The sequence below is a fragment of the Python bivittatus genome, unplaced genomic scaffold, assembly GCF_059951505.1.
Source record: "Python bivittatus isolate LINGU-HERP-01145 unplaced genomic scaffold, Pbiv_v1 ctg000480_np1212, whole genome shotgun sequence".
In the NCBI taxonomy this organism is placed as follows: Eukaryota; Metazoa; Chordata; class Lepidosauria; order Squamata; family Pythonidae; genus Python; species Python bivittatus.
The window spans coordinates 101,399,930-101,417,401 of record NW_028277075.1 but is presented as its reverse complement, the minus strand read 5'-3'; the positions used below and the strand labels follow the sequence as shown (position 1 = coordinate 101,417,401).

The 17,472-nt window shown below is 40.4% G+C and overlaps 1 protein-coding gene across 6 annotated transcripts in view; it reads right to left on the bottom strand.

The window, feature by feature from the left end:
• Positions 1-230: 230 nt before the first annotated feature.
• The window catches only part of MARCHF7 (membrane associated ring-CH-type finger 7), a 38,066-nt gene continuing 20,824 nt past the window's right edge, over positions 231-17,472 (bottom strand). For 3 of the 6 annotated variants that reach the window (XM_007423054.4, XM_025163299.2, XM_025163298.2), the window contains 6 exons: positions 14,653-15,757; positions 14,305-14,474; positions 10,560-10,669; positions 4,887-5,000; positions 3,462-3,510; positions 232-1,216 (listed from right to left, as the gene is read on the bottom strand). In XM_007423054.4, the coding sequence (XP_007423116.1) occupies positions 1,155-1,216; positions 3,462-3,510; positions 4,887-5,000; positions 10,560-10,669; positions 14,305-14,474; positions 14,653-15,757 (1,610 nt within the window). In that variant the 3' untranslated portion in view covers positions 232-1,154. Of the gene's footprint in view, positions 1,217-3,461; positions 3,511-4,886; positions 5,001-10,559; positions 10,670-14,304; positions 14,475-14,652; positions 15,758-17,472 lie in introns of all 6 variants that reach the window. The other 3 variants (XM_015891574.3, XM_015891575.3, XM_007423053.4) reach the window with 3 other exon arrangements.

The following is a 17,472-nucleotide window of genomic DNA, read 5'->3' as shown; positions in this document are numbered from 1 at the left end:
TATTCATATAATGGGAAAAAAGTGCTCTCTGTAAAGGGATCATTTTCAGAGATTGCATTCTTGAAAAAAAGTAATGGCAAGCCATTTCTGAATGGTTGCCAAGAAACTTGTATGGATGTATCCATGAAATCACCAGGAGTAGAGCTCACCTGGAAGGAGTCATTACCTTTATGAGCCTTAATATCAGTAGCAACACAGGAAACCTATCCCCATTACTGCTCCACTCCAACAAATCCAATTAGCATTGGCATACTTAAACCAGACAAAACTCCTATGGGGATATAACTTAGGCTCTAAATGTTAGCTTATTTTAAAGAGGCACACAAATCATATGGATTGCAATTTTTATTTAACAAACAAGTGACAACACTAGAAAACACATTGATAACCAGTGCTTTAGCAGTGAATGTGGGTTCTAAAAAATGTTCATTCAGATAAATAGCTTGGTTAAGATTCTAAACTGTAAGTTTTATTCCTTCCAGGAATGCTGAAATGCTTGTGTTTACTGCTGCAATTCCTTACTGGAACTTCTACATATTATCAAATATAATCCGCAATTTTGAAATCAATACTTATAAAAGCCATAATTAACACTTATTAGTAGCCCCTTGCAAGTTTATTGCTTTGAGTTAAACATTCCTCAAGAAGAACTTAGAGAAACTTAACACTAATCACAGAACCCATTCATTCCCTCATTCAATCTAGGTTGTTAACACTGGAAGCAAAACAATGAGACTTCCCAGTAGATATTTTTAAATGGTAAGTTAAGAAAGAATTATCCCCTCCCCATGACTTGGGCTTGCAAACTCACTTAATAGTTCCACTTAGTACCAGCAGAAGAGCAAAACTTGAAAAACATTTCCCAGAATTTGTAACTGATTTCTGTAAGAAGTTTATACAAAAAGAAATCTTCCTTACACATAAAAATCATGTCTTTTAGAAGAAGGCATACATGTCACAATCTGAAAGAAGAAAGATACTCTTGCAGACTGAATGAGCAATATCCAATATCTATGGATACTGGTGTGCAACAGCAGATTTTCTGTTGACTCAGCAATTCTTCAGAAATCTAATAGGATTCAGCATGTTTTTACTAAATAAATGTGCACTGATGATACTTGTGTCAGCTGAGCGTTTAGCCCTTCCATTTCCATCTATGCAGCATCAAGGGTTCTATCGAGATCACCATCTTCAGAATCATCATCATCTGAAGCTGCTGGAAGTACAGAATATAATCAGAAATTTTTCTAGAAGTCTAAGATCAAGGACATTATTTTAAATTTGACACAGCATCTCATTTTGTAAAGCATTTATGTGCCTTTGAAATCAGTGCTTCAGAATGGAGTGCTTCCCTAAACTAATATCTACATACAACTTTAACTTAACATCTCTGAAACTAAAAGGCAAAATACACCTACTTACTTTTATGCTATAGTATACTGCTTTTAGTAAGCACATGAATGTAAAAGGAAATCAAAACTCTTTCTTTAAAAAGCAAATTGAGGAAGGAAAAGGATAAAATGAAAAAATATCTTTTTATATTTTAGAAAATTAAGTAAAAACATCTAAAGCAATTATCTTTAGGTACCATTTTAATAATTCTCAATGTGGAGTCCTTGGTGTTCTCTAAGCTTGGTTGTTTGATTGCAGACATTTCATTACCTGACTAGGTAACATCATCAGTGCTCACTGCTAATTCTCAGTGTGAACCCACTAATGAAATTCTTTTATGCCTTCTAGCAACTATAACCCTATAAAAATATTTAGACACTTACTTGCCAACTGTCACAATAATGTTCTGCCCATCATTTCAATTTAACATATGCTAGGAAGTGCAGACATATAGGAATGGCTTCAGTTTTTCCTTGTTTTACAGCTACCCAAGTTAACAATGATAAATGGCCAGATTTTTACCAGTGCAATAAAGTGTTTCACATTGTGCATGATTCTGCTTTGATTTTAAATTACAAGTACATATATATGAATGGCAATATATAAACATTAATAGGCATCTTCAATACCAGAAAGGCTAACAATGGGTTATTTTTCCCAGAAGAGTATTACAGTATTAAACTACATAGTTAACTGTGTTAAAGAGTAAAGGCCCTTTTAAAACAAAAATCCAGATGCACATAGTGCGAATGAATGGCCAGGTATTCTCAAATGTCCTTAAAAGGAAGCTAACATTTGTAAATAGAGTAAATAATACCAAATAGATAAACAAGGTTTGAATTATTCAAATACCTACATCTGTAAGAATAGGACAAGAAAATGATATTTCACCAAGGAAACCTCTTATGATTTGGCAACTACTGGACACAGATTACAAGAGAATAGACAGTGTTCATTCACAGAAGACGATGAAACAATCATGAAATAAATGTTCTCTTCAAAACCTAGCAAACCCTTCTTTAAAAAACAGATACTGATACAAGTGCTTCCCCACAATTACTGGAGAAGAAATTTTGCTCACAAATCCCAGGCTCTTGCTGTACCAGGTTTCATCCAGGTTCCACAGAAGAAAAATAGAGCAGGCAGTGTGGATTAATTCAACACTGATTGGTATCAAGAAGTGCTGGGACTCCTACTCACTGGAGAGAAAAAAGGGGGCACTGATGTAGGTGGTCTGTCTGTCTATCTGCGTATCTCCGGCTCAAGGGGGCAGAAGTTAGTAATGACTGTAGTTTAACTCTGTACATTCTGTGTTATTTTAATTCTTTTTATCATCCCCCTAACAAAAGCTACCTTTGTAATGGACAGAAATGTGTATATGGGGCCCTTAGCACAGAGATGTACAAGAAAGAGGCATCAAATATGCACATGACCTAAAGAGGAGGGGAAAAATGGGTTGGCAAGTAATGATACCTGAGTTATTAAACATCACAACTGCTATATCAGCAACCACCTCTTAAATGGAACTACCTCTAACAGATACCTCTCCGTAAGTAAGATGTTTTGTTAAAAATACACATTCCCCAAAAGATAATTAGATTCTGCTTAGAGACTATTCTTAAAAGAGATTCTCAGCTAAACAAAATTCCAATGTCTACCTGAAAAGCAAGTCTAAATTCACATGCTTGAGTCAGCAAGGCCAGTCTTCCTTAAGGGTATACACTGATCAAAATTAACCAAGTTCTAGTGATTTCAGTGAATAAACTTCATTTCTTTCAATGAGAAATGTTAAGCATATGCATATTAGGATGGATTTTGTTTAGTTTTGCCCTTCAAACTTCTCTCACAAAATGAAGTGCAATCTGTATGTGTCAGGGCAATTTGAAGTAAGTATTTTGACTGAGTTTCCTCAGGGACCAGATTTGAGTCCTTCAGGTGCACCTTATAATTTAATCCAATTCTACTTGAAAACTGCAGAGCAGCTCAGACATTTAAATACTCAATATTACATATAAAAACAGATTTCACTTTATCCCTTTGTTCTTTAACTTAGAAGTAAAATCACCTACTTTCAATATCATCCATGTGTGCCTGAAGAGTTCTTGCAAGATTAATAAACTAGAAGCAATGCAAAAAGGCAGTTTTAAAAGATGCAAATCACCACAGGACTTTATACCATTAAAAATCCAATACCACAATTAAAACCTTCAAGAATTCCTAATTTCTCACCTATAAGTGAAAAGCCCCTACTGTCTCCAGGAACACAGTCCTATGTAAAAACATGTGAACTGGTGGATCATAAGTGCACTTAGCGCCTCTTAAAGATTAGAGAGAGAAGACTGTATATAATAATGGAAATGGCTGTGATCCAGCAGTTCACTTATTACATTTTTTCTGTTAAGAAGTGTGAGTCTGCTGGTAAGTGAATTACAGTCAGTGCTGCTGGAAGGTAGGAGAAAAATAGAGCATGAACTGAGCATGTTTTGAATATAAACTCCCTTGGAAGTTTTAGCCTGAGCTGGCGAATGGGCAAGATCAGCATCATTGCTATTCACTGAAATATATACTAATATTTAAACCTCTACCTTACAAAACAGAACTATTGAATAATTGAATCTAATTTGATTAAATATTAAGGGCACTCTCTAAATTATCAAGAGTTCAAGAAAGCTGTTAAATTGCTGCTGTTCTAACAGACTGAAACATATTACAAAGAAGATGAAATTCCATTAAGTATATACAGGAAAACATCCACCTTTGCATATTTCATCATTTCAGATACAACTAAGTGCTTAACAATTTAGTTGCAGAGTGGGATATACATTATTATAAAAAAGAATAATATAAGTAAAAGAATATCCCCACATACATTTTTTCTTAAGCATTCTTAAAATATATTTAAGATTTGCTCAAAACAGATACGCAGGAGCTAGAAAATGTGAAAGGCAACAAAAATAATTACAATTGGGGGATTTTCCTTACAAACAAAAACTCTTAGGATGTTCTCGTTTTAGAAGAGGGATTTAGAAAAGAAAAACTAAAATAAATTAATGGAAGGCAACCTTTCTTTTATTTTCAGCAGGCCAATAAATCAGCCAGTAAAATAGTTGATTCGGATTACAGTAAGGTACCCAAAGCATATTTAGCATTGTTGCCTATCCCAGTATGTTTTTTAAGCAGGTACCAGGTGTTACCTTAGCTATGTAAAGACTCAAAGAACCCCAAAGCAGAAAGGCTTTTTGGTGTCAACACAGCATATATCTATCTGCTCTCTGGCTGCATTCCCTTCACTGCTTTGCAATGGTTAAAAATAACTCCCTGACCTTCTTGAATGTCTTTAGGGAGCCATGCAGAACTTCAGGAGGAAGGGCAGAAAACTCTCATTTGAAACAAGGCTATTTTGGTACTGGCTGTGTCATATTTGAAAGAGATGAAATGTGCTTTAATCATAGTAACAAACTGATTCTATTACAGAAACAACTTATACCCCTTACCCGGACACGTGTGTTGGCCTCACTTGTAGTTCCCAGCATATCTGAAAAGCGCTGTTCACACAAATGCAACAATACTACAAGGTAAAGCCCAGAACTGATAAATTCATAGTCTGCCTGGAGAGAGAATGCATTATCGAGTCAAATATTCAAGCTTTCCAAAATACACAAATATTATATTACACTGATTATTTTCCCCTGGGATGCAGGGGTGCAATTACTTCAGACTTAGATCTTAACGTTCTTGAACTTTTAAAGAAACAATTCTGTCAAGACACACACTTCCAGATGATTCTTCATCTCAATTTACTGGCTAGCTCTCCATTCCAGTAACGATTGTGAGAAATAATTTTGAATAAAGGGAAGGCTGAGATCCACAAAATTTATAACAACTGTTTTAAACTCCTTGTCGCTAAACAAAGAATGCCGTTAATACTCAAAGCGCACACTTTAATATTGAAGTTTAAATGGTTACAGAAACTGAGCACCAAGTCTTTGAGAAGATACATTTCAACAATTCATACTGGAAAATTAATACTGTTCAGCATTTATTTAGCACTAGGCATATGAGAAAAAACAAATACCTATCCTTTGGTAATTAAGATATAGAGAGTTCAGAACAAAGACTTCTAATACTAAAGAAAAGCATAGGATATTACTAATACTTCCTGCTAACAAATGAGGCCACTAGCTACTTCTATGTATTTTGTGCCTTTCAGCACCTTTTCTTTTCTAAAGATCTCAGGTTTTGCCCAACTTTCAGCTACTGGTTTCCTCTGAGGTTATTTTTGACAAACTCTGCCAGGGTCACTGTAGGAGGGAAAAGAAAGTATCTGGAGAACCAGCAAAAAAGGACCCTTGGATAGTTACTGATGCCCCCTCTCATAAAGTCTTTTTCCCAGTGATCAACTGTGCAGAGCATTAGTTCAGACTCAAATTCAGTAAAGTGTGCATTACACTGTAGTCCCTTTTGGAAGGGAAAACCAATTGTCATTGCCAAAAACCCAGAATCTCTACAGATTTACAGTGGGGCAAAAAAGTATTTAGTCAGCCACCAATTGTGCAAGTTCTCCCACTTAAAAAGATGAGAGAGGCCTGTAATTTTCATCATAGGTATACCTCAACTATGAGAGACAAAATGGGGGAAAAAATCCAGAAAATCACATTGTCTGATTTTTAAAGAATTTATTTGCAAATCATGGTGGAAAATAAGTATTTGGTCACCTACAAACAAGCAAGATGTCTGGCTCTCACAGACCTGTAACTACTTCTTTAAGAGGCTCCTCTGTCCTCCACTCGTTACCTGTAGTAATGGCACCTGTTTGACCTTGTTATCAGTATAAAAGACACCTGTCCACAACCTCAAACAGTCACACTCCAAACTCCACTATGGCCAAGACCAAAGAGCTGTTGAAGGACACCAGAAACAAAATTGTAGACCTGCACCAGGCTGGGAAGACTGAATCTCCAATAGGCAAGCAGCTTGGTGTGAAGACATCAACTGTGGGAGCAATAATTAGACAATGGAAGACATACAAGACCACTGATAATCTCCCTCGATCTGGGGCTCCACGCAAGATCTCAGCCCATGGGGTCAAAATGATCACAAGAATGGTGAGCAAAAATCCCAGAACCACACGGGGGGACCTAGTGAATGACCTGCAGAGAGCTGGGACCAAAGTAACAAAGGCTACCATCAGTAACACACTATGCTGCCAGGGACTCAAATCCTGCAGTGCCAGATGTCTCCCCCTGCTTAAGCCAGTACATGTCTGGGCCCATCTGAAGTTTGCTAGAGAGCATTGGATGATCCAGAAGAGGATTGGGAGAATGTCATATGGTCAGATGAAACCAAAGTAGAATGTTTTGGTCTAAACTCAACTCGTTGTGTTTGGAGGAGAGAGAATGCTGAGTTGCATCCAAAGAACACCATACCTACTGTGAAGCATGGGGGTGGAAACATCATGCTTTGGGGCTGTTTTTCTGCAAAGGGACCAGGATGACTGATCCATGTAAAGGGAAGAATGAATGGAGCCATGTATCGTGAGATTTTGAGTGAACACCTCCTTCCATCAGCAAGGGCATTGAAGATGAAACGTGGCTGGGTCTTTCAGCATGACAATGATCCCAAACACACCGCTCGGGCAACGAAGGAGTGGCTTCGTAAGAAGCATTTCAAGGTCCTGGAGTGGCCTAGCCAGTCTCCAGATCTCAACCCCATGGAAAACCTTTGGAGGGAGTTGAAAGTCGTGTTGCCCAGCGACAGCCCCAAAACATCACTGCTCTAGAGGAGATCTGCATGGAGCAATGGGCCAAAATACCAGCAACAGTGTGTGAAAACCTTGTGAAGACTTACAGAAAACGTTTGACCTCTGTCATTGCCAACAAAGGATATATAACAAAGTATTGAGATGAACTTTTGATATTGACCAAATACTTATTTTCCACCATGATTTGCAAATAAATTCTTTAAAAATCAGACAATGTGATTTTCTGGATTTTTTTCCCCATTTTGTCTCTCATAGTTGAGGTATACCTATGATGAAAATTACAGGCCTCTCTCATCTTTTTAAGTGGAAGAACTTGCACAATTGGTGGCTGACTAAATACTTTTGCCCCACTGTATGCATGTTCCTTAATCCCAAGGATCTTTATTTCAATAACATCAGCAAATGGGATAAGTTACTAAGGTTCATTCTAGCTTCCTATTTATATCATTTTGAATTCCAACTCTTCCAAAACCCTAGGCAAATGAATTTTAGAACACAAAACAAAGCACAACCAAGTAATAAGATTCTGTCTTTCGTACTCTCTCCCTCTCACACACACAAAAAGGCACAGAAAGTTTCAAGTTTGGCATCAGCGATTGCTTTGGGTAGTCATCTGCAAGACTCTGTTGGCATCAAGAGGTGCTACTCCACAGAAAACCAAAAGTGAGTCCTTGTTTGTGCATGTGGGCCAGAGGGCCAGTCGGGTAGGCTGCTTGTGTGCTGCTCCCCCTGCTGTTCAGCAGCATCCCTGCCAGGGCTGCTGATCAACCTGATTGCTCCGGTGCTGGTGGAGTTTCCCCAAGAGGCAATTACCTTCCCTGGCAGGGTGTTTGTATGGGTGTATGAGTGTGTGTAGCAGCCCAGGAGTTCATATCTGCCATGACAGCCATGGACCTGACCTACCTTACTGAGAGTGCAACATACACAAGATCCCAGGCTAAATCTGTTTTTTGTCTCAGGATAGGAATGACAAGATTTGAAAGTGGGGGGCATTGTACTTCACCCTTGGCATGGATAGATCACACTTTGATTGCCATGAAACTCTCCAATGCTGAAGGACGGATCAGACTGTCCACCCAAGGTGCCTAATGGATCCTGTTAATTACCAGAGGGATGAAAATCCAAGGATCTGGCAGGCAGCTCGGCTGAGACTCTACTTACTCAACAAAATAGAGGCACCTGGAGCTAGACTGGGTTCCTCCAGAGCAACTTCTCCATGCACACAGATCTACCACAGCCCCTTGGTTTACTGATGCTCAGAGGAATGAAGTAACAAAGGAGACACCTGGAGGGCCCTTGGAGGAAGGCCTGTCTTGAATCTGACTGGACTCTGATACGAGCTCAAACTTGAGCCTACAGTGGCGATTCCAGTGACTAAAGAGAAATATTTTGCCACCCTTATTTCATCTGCCAAGTGCCCCCTGGCAGATGAAATAAATTCTCATTTAGGGAAGTATGTTCACTAAGACCATCTGAAAGGGTGCAGTGAAGAAATTTCCACAGCAGTTGGCAGACAAAATTGCTCAGATCCAAGATGAACTGGTCACTGTCAGTGGAGTTGACTGGATCTTGTCTTGTGAAGTGATCTGGGATCATTCTGAGTTTTTGAGTCCCAAGTAAGTGAATAGGACCACTTAGCATTTAGTTCCACTACTTCCCTGTTGATTGGTTCTCTGTCCTCATAGTTAAGGCCTTCTGTGAGGTGGCAGAAGGTTGAATCTGAGCAGTAATCAATACTTGATCAATTCAGATTACGCAGTAATCTGAGTGAGGGGATGTTTCTGTCACCTCTGAAGGAGGCAGTGTGCACCCCTGCTCGAGAAATCTTCACTTGATCCAACTACCGTAGACAATTATAGACCTGTTTCCAACCTTCCTTGTCTTAAAAAGATTGTGGAGAAAGTGGTGACCTACAACTGCAAAATACCCTAGAAGAAGCAGATTATTTGGACCCTTGGCAGTCGGGATTCAGGCTGTGCTATATCATGGAAGCAGCACTGGTTGCCCTTATGGATAATCTTTAGAGAGATTGGGATTGGGGGAGCGCAACCCTCCTGTCTTCCTTGATCTGTCAGCAGCTTTTGATACCACTGACCATAGTATTCAGCTGCACCATCTTCAAGGGACTGAAGTAGAAGGCACTGTTTTGGGATGGTTCTCCTCTTTCCTGAAGGCCCAGTTCCAGCTGGTGGTGGTGGGAGCAGTCTACCCATAGATCTCTACTTTGAGGAGTGCCTCAGGAATTTCCCCTCTCTCCATTCCTTTTTACCATCTACATGAAGCCACTGGGGGTGGTCATCTATGGGTTTGGTATCAATATCCTGATGATACCCAATTATACATCTCATTCCAGGTACTAACAGGTGATACAGTAGAAGTGCTGACCCAGTGCCTGGAGATTATCAGGGTCTGGATGGGGATGAACAGATTTCAACTGAACTCCTCCAAGATGGAATGACTTGGGGTTTGTGGCCTGAGTGATACCAAGGAAATTCCATCTTTGATTCTAAACAAGTTTATACTCCTTTGCCATTTGGGAGTCTTCCTAGACTCACAGCTCTTGCTTCAGGAACAAGTAGCAGCTGTGGCTAGGAAGACTTCTGCAGTTACATCTTGTGCACCAATCCTGGACTGGGACAGCCTGCTCATAGCCACTCATGCCCTAGTCACCTCGCATTTGAACTACTATAATGCACTATACATGGGTCTGACTTTGAAGAATCCTGGAAGTTACAACTTATGCAGAATGCAGTGGCCCAGGCAGTGATAGGCATATATTGCACCATATTCTTAGGTGACCACACTGCTTTGGAAGCTGTGCTGGTTACCAGACAGCTTCTAGATGCAATTCAAAGTGCTAGTTGAATGAGTCATACATGACTCCAGACCTGATTATCCGAGGGACCACCTTTCCCATATTTACTTGCCTGTCCAATCAGATCTTATAGGCTCAATTTCTTACACAATGTGTCCCTATGGGATTGTCACCTGACAGGACAAACGATACAGGCATTCTCAGTGCCTCCACTTTTTGAAACTCCCTCCCAATGGGAATTCTATCAGCCTCATCCCTCCTAGGCTTCAGGAAAGCTTTGAACTTCAGTATCAATCCTGTTCTGTCTTGCAGAGGAGGAGAGTGCTCTTTAACCAGGAGGTATGATTGTTGGCATGTGGTACTTGTATTTGTTGGTGCTTATTTTTTATTTTTATGTTATATGTATATGGGGTTTCTTGAGGTATTTTACATGTTTATATTGTTAACCATCTAGAACTGCATGAATGAGTGACATACAAGCAACATAAACAATCTGTTCAGAGGATTATTTCTTCCAGGGAGGGAAAAAAAAACTATCCTGAGTCACAAGCACTAAACTGACACTTACCAAATTAGCCAAAATATACTAACTTGTTCATTTGCATGTGCTCTATGGAGTTCATGGATATCAAAATTGTCAAGATTAAGATGCAACTTCTCTTTACACAATTCACAGGTAGTTACAGCTTCCAATGAAGAACCTAAGAGGAAAAAAGTTATACTTTTTGTTTTATTTGGCCTTGAAAACATTGAGAAACAAAGTCAGCAACACTTATGTTGAGAAAAGCAGATCACTAAACAGAATACTAAATTCACTATTGCATATAAAGTAGGCTGAGCTCGACTAGACACATTAGAGCTGCTATTAAGGCCTACCTTGTGGCGGTAAGGGCAGTGAAGTGACAGTACTTCTCTGCCCTTATTGCATCCAGATTGCTGCCCTGCAGCCCTGTTTCGGGTGGCATGAGCCCTCTTGGGTAAAGGGGGCCCGAAATACTTTTTCCAGGGGCATGCAGAGGAATTTGTTCACCATCTATCAGATAAAACTGCTCGGATTTGTTTGCAGTTGGACACTGGTTCTGTTGCAGGCCCAGAGGAGATGCCTGGGGTGGAGTCTTGCCTGGTTATCTGGGAACGGTTTAAACCCTGGTCCTGAGGAACTGGACAGGGTCACTCGAGCTGTGAGCATAGCCACCTGCTCCCTAGATCCATGCCCCTCCTGGCTTGTGAAAGCGGCCCAGGGGGTGTCATATGAGTGGGCTCTAGCGGTGGTTAATTCTTCTTTGAGGGAGCAGGTTGTTCCATTGCCTCTTAAAGAGGCTCTGGTGCGCCCCTTCCTCAAGAAGCCATCACTAGATCCCACCATCCTGGACAACTTTCATCCAGTGTCTAACCTCCCTTTTTTGGGTAAGGTGGTTGAGAAACTGGTTGTACAACAGCTTCAGAGGACCTTGGATGAAGCTGATTATCTGGATCCTTTTCAGTCTGGATTCCGATCTGGATATTGGACAGAAACAGCAATGGTCACACTTCTTGATGATCTCTGGAGTGGGCGGGATGGAGGTGATACATCCATCCTTGCCCTACTTGACCTCTCTGCGGCTTTCAATACCATCAACCATGGTATCCTTCTGGATTGGCTCAGGGGACTGGGGGTGGGCGGCACGGTGCTGTGCTGGTCTGCCTCCTTTCTCCAGGGTCAATTCCAGTCAGTGATGATTGGAGAAGAGAGGTCTCGCCTTCAGCCCCTACTATGTAGGGTGCTGTAGGGTTCGGTGCTCTCCCCTCTCCTATTTAATATCTACATGAAACCGCTGGGTGAGCTCATCCGTCGCCACAGGATCAGGTATCACCAATATGGTGATGATACCCAACTATACATCTCTGCCCCTGGCAAAGTAAATGATGCCATGGACACCTTAGCCTGGTGTCTGGAGGCTGTGAGGGTCTGGAGGGGGAACAACAGGCTTCAACTGAACCTTGGCAAGACTTGAGTAGCTTTGGGTTTGGAGTCCTGCCGGTTCTGCAAGTATACCATCTTTGGTGCTGGTTGGGGTGGCACTGCCCCAGACAGACCCAGTGTGCAATTTGGGGGTTCCTCCTAGACTTGCGACTCCTGGTTGAAGAGGAGATGGCAGTTGTGGCTAGGAGGGCCTTCGCACAACTCCATGTTGTGCGCCATTGTTCCCCTTCCTGGATCGGGAGGCTTTGCTCACAGTCATTCATGTCCTAGTCACCTCCACATTGGACTACTGTAATGTGCACTACATGGGGCTGCCCTTGAAGAGTATCTGGAAGCTTCAACTGATTCAGAATGCGGCAATGCAGGCAGTTACATGTGCTCCTAGAAGAGCACATATTACACTTCTGCTTAGCAGGTTGCACTGGCTGCCAGTTTGCTTCTGGATCCAGTTCAAGGTGCTGTTTTTGATCTTTAAAGCCCTTCATGGCATGGGGCCAGATAATTTGAGGGTTTGCCTCTCCCCAATTACATCAGCCCATCACATTAGATCCGGCAGAGAAGGTATGCTATGGTACATGCATTTGGTGGGTCCCAGGTGGTGGGCCTTCTCTGCTGTGGCTCCCTCCTTGTGGAACATTCTCCTTCCTGAAGTTACACTTACCTCTTCCCTGCTATTGTTTAGGAAGTCCCTCAAGACCTGGTTGTGTCATCAGGCCTGGGGGTCTTTAGGAACCGGAGATATTCTTAGATGGGTCCACTGTAATTGATATTTTGCTCTCTCTGTGGGGTTTGTATATTTTAAAATCTAATTTTTTAAAAAATTGTGATAATGTTTTTATTTTAATAATGTTTATCTTTTTATAATGCTTGTTTTTATGCACTTGTTATTTTATTTAATTGTTGTACGCCGCCCAGAGTTGCTTTGCGTGAGATGGGCAGCTATATAAATGTGACATATAAATTATTTATTTATTTGGTTGGTTGGTTGGTTGGTTGGTTGGTTGGTTGGTTGGTTGGTTGGTTGGTTGTGTGAGAAAGCCTTCTTAGCCACAACTGCTACCAACTCTTCAAGCAGAAGCTATAAGTTCAAAAATACCTCCAAATTGCACACCACTCCCAGAGGGGAAGTGCAATCCCATTCAGGACTATAAATGAAACATTCCCAGCCTGGGGGAGGAGGGACGGTGTCCAAAAACCTATCACCATTCAATCTTGTCAAGGTTCTTTAAGCTTGTTTTTCCCCATCCAGTCCCTCACAACCTCCAGACACTCAGATGAGACTTTGAAAACATCACTTGATCAGTTTGGGGTCCAGATGTATAACTGGGAATTATCCACATATTGATAATACCAAACCAATGGATGACCTCACTCAGCAGCCTCATGTAGATGTTTAATAGAAGGGATGAGAATGTAGAGCCCTGAAGTACCTCACACATGAGGGGGCTCGGGCTTGATCACTTACTTCTGTCAAACAGGGGGAAAGGAAGAGAACCACTCAAAACTGTACATCCCACTCCTAATCACTACAGACAGGCCAGAAGAATTATAATCACCGATGGTATCAAAAACTGCTGAGAGTTCAGAACCAGGATGCTTGCACTACTTTTGTTCCAGCTCCACCAGAGGTCATCAACAAGTACAGTCAATGCTATCTCTGTACTATGTCTGAGCTTGAAACCTAACTCTCTGAAGTCATAGCCCTACCACCTTCTCAACAATCTTCCCTAAAAAGAGAAGATTGGAGACTGGACAAAAATTGTCCAGTATAGTTGGGTCCAGTGAAAGCTTGAGAAGGCATATCACTGCCTCCTTCAAGGCAGTGGTGATCACTCCCTCCTCAGTAAAGCCAAGATTACAGCATGAATCCAACTACCTCCTGGGCAGCATTCACCAAGAGGAGGGACAGAGATTTAATAAAGAGGTGTTCAGGTTATCAGGCACAAGGATCCTGTCCATCTCCTCAGAAGTTACAGATTCATACTTGTCCTATTTAACTACATAAAACCTTGCTTCTGTCATCCGTCCTACCCAGTTAGAGTCCATCTCTGAGTGTATCCAAGCAACTTTATCCACTAGATGCCTTGAGTAATCCTCATAGTGGCACTGGAAATCCACCAACTCATTCCTCTCTGGCAGGGAACAGGTCACTTTAAACAGGCCTATTGGGCAGTTATGTGCAGACTTGTTAAGAGCGAAAAATAACTACATTTTGCTGTTCTTATTGCCATGATGCAATCCCTAATATGGACTCTTACTTGTATTCAGCCAGATTCACTCATTCTCCAACTACACTTTAACCATCTCTTCTTGTGATCAACTTTCAAATTAGTATATTTTTCCTGAATTGCCATCTTAAAAATTAATTCTTACCTGAGTTAATCTTGGATTGTAGCCACTTTTTCATACATTCCTGGTGAACATACTGCAGACTTCCAGTGCATTTACATGGCTCAATTAAGAGATTAGTGGCAGATGTAGAGGACATTTGACAAATCCTACATAAGTCTCCCTCTTCTTCTTCTGAGTCTTCTGAAAGAAGACTGAACAGAGATGACAAAATTTACTATTTTGAATTAAACTGTTTACATATTATGACATTAACCAGACACATCAACATTCCCGAGATAATAACAACATTACATGTCGCAATAAGTGTAGGAATTGCCCAACAAAACTTAAATTTAAAACTTCATTAAAATGATAGAAATAGCAGTTTACCTCTCTTTAATTTTCTGAAGCCTTTCTGGATCTCTTGAAGGTGGTATTTTAGATTTGTCATTATCTTGTCCATTAGGCTGATTCCAGCTTGATGGAATAATATCAACAGTTATCATAACATTGTCGGACAAGTTGTTTCCCAAAGTTGGTGGCACTGCAAACCGGAAAAGAGAGCCAGGAAACATTCCTGATATTCCTGAATTTCTTCTAGGAGGCACTGAATCTGACTCCGAGGCAACAGATGTAGTACCACTAGGTACTGCAGGTGCTGATGGCCTAGGCCTGAGGGATTCCCTTTGTGCTTCAAGAGGTGCATCCCCAACAGATTCTCTTCTCCTAAAAAGATGCAGTGACCTAGCAGATGTTTCAGAGGTAGAGGTTCTTGCAGTTTCATCTCTTCCTTCCCTTCTCCTTCTGGAAAACAAAGGTGTACATCTGTTCCTCAAAGAAGATGACAGCCAGGAACCTGCATTTCTACTTTCAGAATTATGTCTGTAACTTCCAGCTTCTGAATCAGCACTAGGATTTGGCGAAATACCTGCCAAACCCCAGCGTCTTCTAAGGAAGCTAAATCCCTGAGAACCATCAGGTGTTTGAGCTTCTGTACTTTCAGAAATTGTAGGTGTGTTAGAAGAAGTAGCCTGGGCAGAAGCTTGAGCTCTTATAATACTTACACCTTCAGAACCTAATGGTCTTGAAGAATTCAAAGAGTCTTGGCCAGATCTTCTTGAGAAAAAAGTGGAGGACATACTAGATGCTAAACGAGACAGTAATTGCCTTGTTGTACGTCTTCCTTCAGTATCAGCAGGAGGTTCACTTAATGACCTTTGGGATGGCAAAACTCCTTCAGAATTGCTTGAGGTTCTGGTCCCACTTCTCATGGTACCATGGGCAAACTCTGGCTGTATATTCCTTTCAGAAGTCTCTACTTCTCTTGGGACATAGTTAGATCTTGAATTCCAGCTATGATCTCTAGAGAGTAATGATGATTCACGTTCAGAAGGCAACTGGCGGTTCATGGATGTGTTCAGCCTCAAAGAACTCAATGAGTTTTCCTTTGGTCTTGCTCCCTGTGCATATGAAGAAGCAGGTCTTTCCTGCAAATCTAAGAAGAATAAAAGAAAGAAATCATTAAGATTATACACCAGTTACAGATCTAACCAAATTAAGGAAATATACTTCTTAAGGCACAGTTCTGCCTACAAAGAAAAAAGTTATATTAAATTTAGTGGGATTTACTATGTAGTAAACAGTTACATAATTGCAACCTTTGATCTGCATAAAACTATGATTACATTTGTTGCTTCCAAGAAATTCAGGATTACATAAGCCATATATTCTTCCCACTTTTCACTTTATTTTTACAATCTTGTAAAATTGTCAGCAAGTTAGGCTCAGAGACAATAATTGGGCCAAGGTCAATTGACTTTTATGACAAAATGGAGATTTAAATCTAGATCTTCCAAGGGCTAGTCCAAGACTAGATAACAAAACACTTTACCATTTAGGCAGTGCAAACATATATATAATTTGTATTTAGTTACAATTCACAATTCCACAATCAAGCTGTCAAACTTACTGTAGTATCAGCCCAGTTGGCAGCTATAAATGCCAAGTATATCCAATTATATCAGTATTTATATAAAGGTAACTTAATTATTCTTCCAGCAAATATTTAGTAATCATTCTTGAAGACAGATGACATGCATTAATTTTCAAGAGGCATCAGTTATCCCTTGCGTACACTTTTAGTTCCCCCCCCAAAAAAATCTGATAATCCTATTTGGATAATAATGAACTAGATATGACATTTATTCCCAGAATCTCCCTCATGTAATAGGGATTCCTGCCTGCCTATAAACTGCTCCCAAGGATGAAAGAGTGGGTACAGTAAGACAGGGAAATCCAAAGAATCTGGCAAAGCCTTTCTGGATCCACCCCAATGCAAAACAGAAATGCAAATCTAACAAAAAGAAAATACAATAGTAACCAACGAAGCATTTCAAAATATCCAAATTTAGCTGTTGCAAGTTACAGAGATTAGACATTGCTTGTACTGAAAGATCTGTACTGACTGTCACTTGCTAAATTACATTTACATTTTATGTCTTCAAATCAGTCTTGACTCTTGACAACTGCCTGGACAAGTCCTGCAGTTTTCTTGGTAATATTTTTCGGAAGTGGTTTGCCATTGCCTTCTTCCTAAGCCTGACAAAGAATGACTGGCCCAAGATCACCCAGCCAGCATTCATGCCTAAGGCAGGGCTAGAACAACTTAGCCTTTCCCACCCCTAGTCCAGCACCTTAACTGCTAGACAAAACTGGTTCTCAATGCCCAAATAGGCACAATTATTGGTACTGACCTTTAAAGCTCTAAATGATTTAGGACCTGTCTATCTGAGAGATCACCTTTTTTCCTATGAACCTGCCCAGTTCCTTAGATCAGCAGGAGATACCATTCTGAAGATGCTCCTGCTGCCAAAATCTCAGCTTTCTGCTATATGGGAGAGGCCCTTCTCCGTAGCTCCCAGGCAATATAATATACTCCACAGGGAGATGCATTTGGTCTCCATTCTCCCAGTATTTAGGAAAATGTCAAGAACACATGTCCTTTGCAAACATGTCAACTGTTACTTTATTTTAACTTCTAAAGTCATGTTTTACAATTTCATATTCATTTCAACTACTAAGCTTTCCTAAGAGTTTACAGAAGCAGAAGAGCAATGTATATTCATCAACGTTTTTATTCAGATTTTATTCTATTTGGTCTTTAAATAAAAATGGAAAAAAAATATTGTAAATGCTTTATGAATCATATAA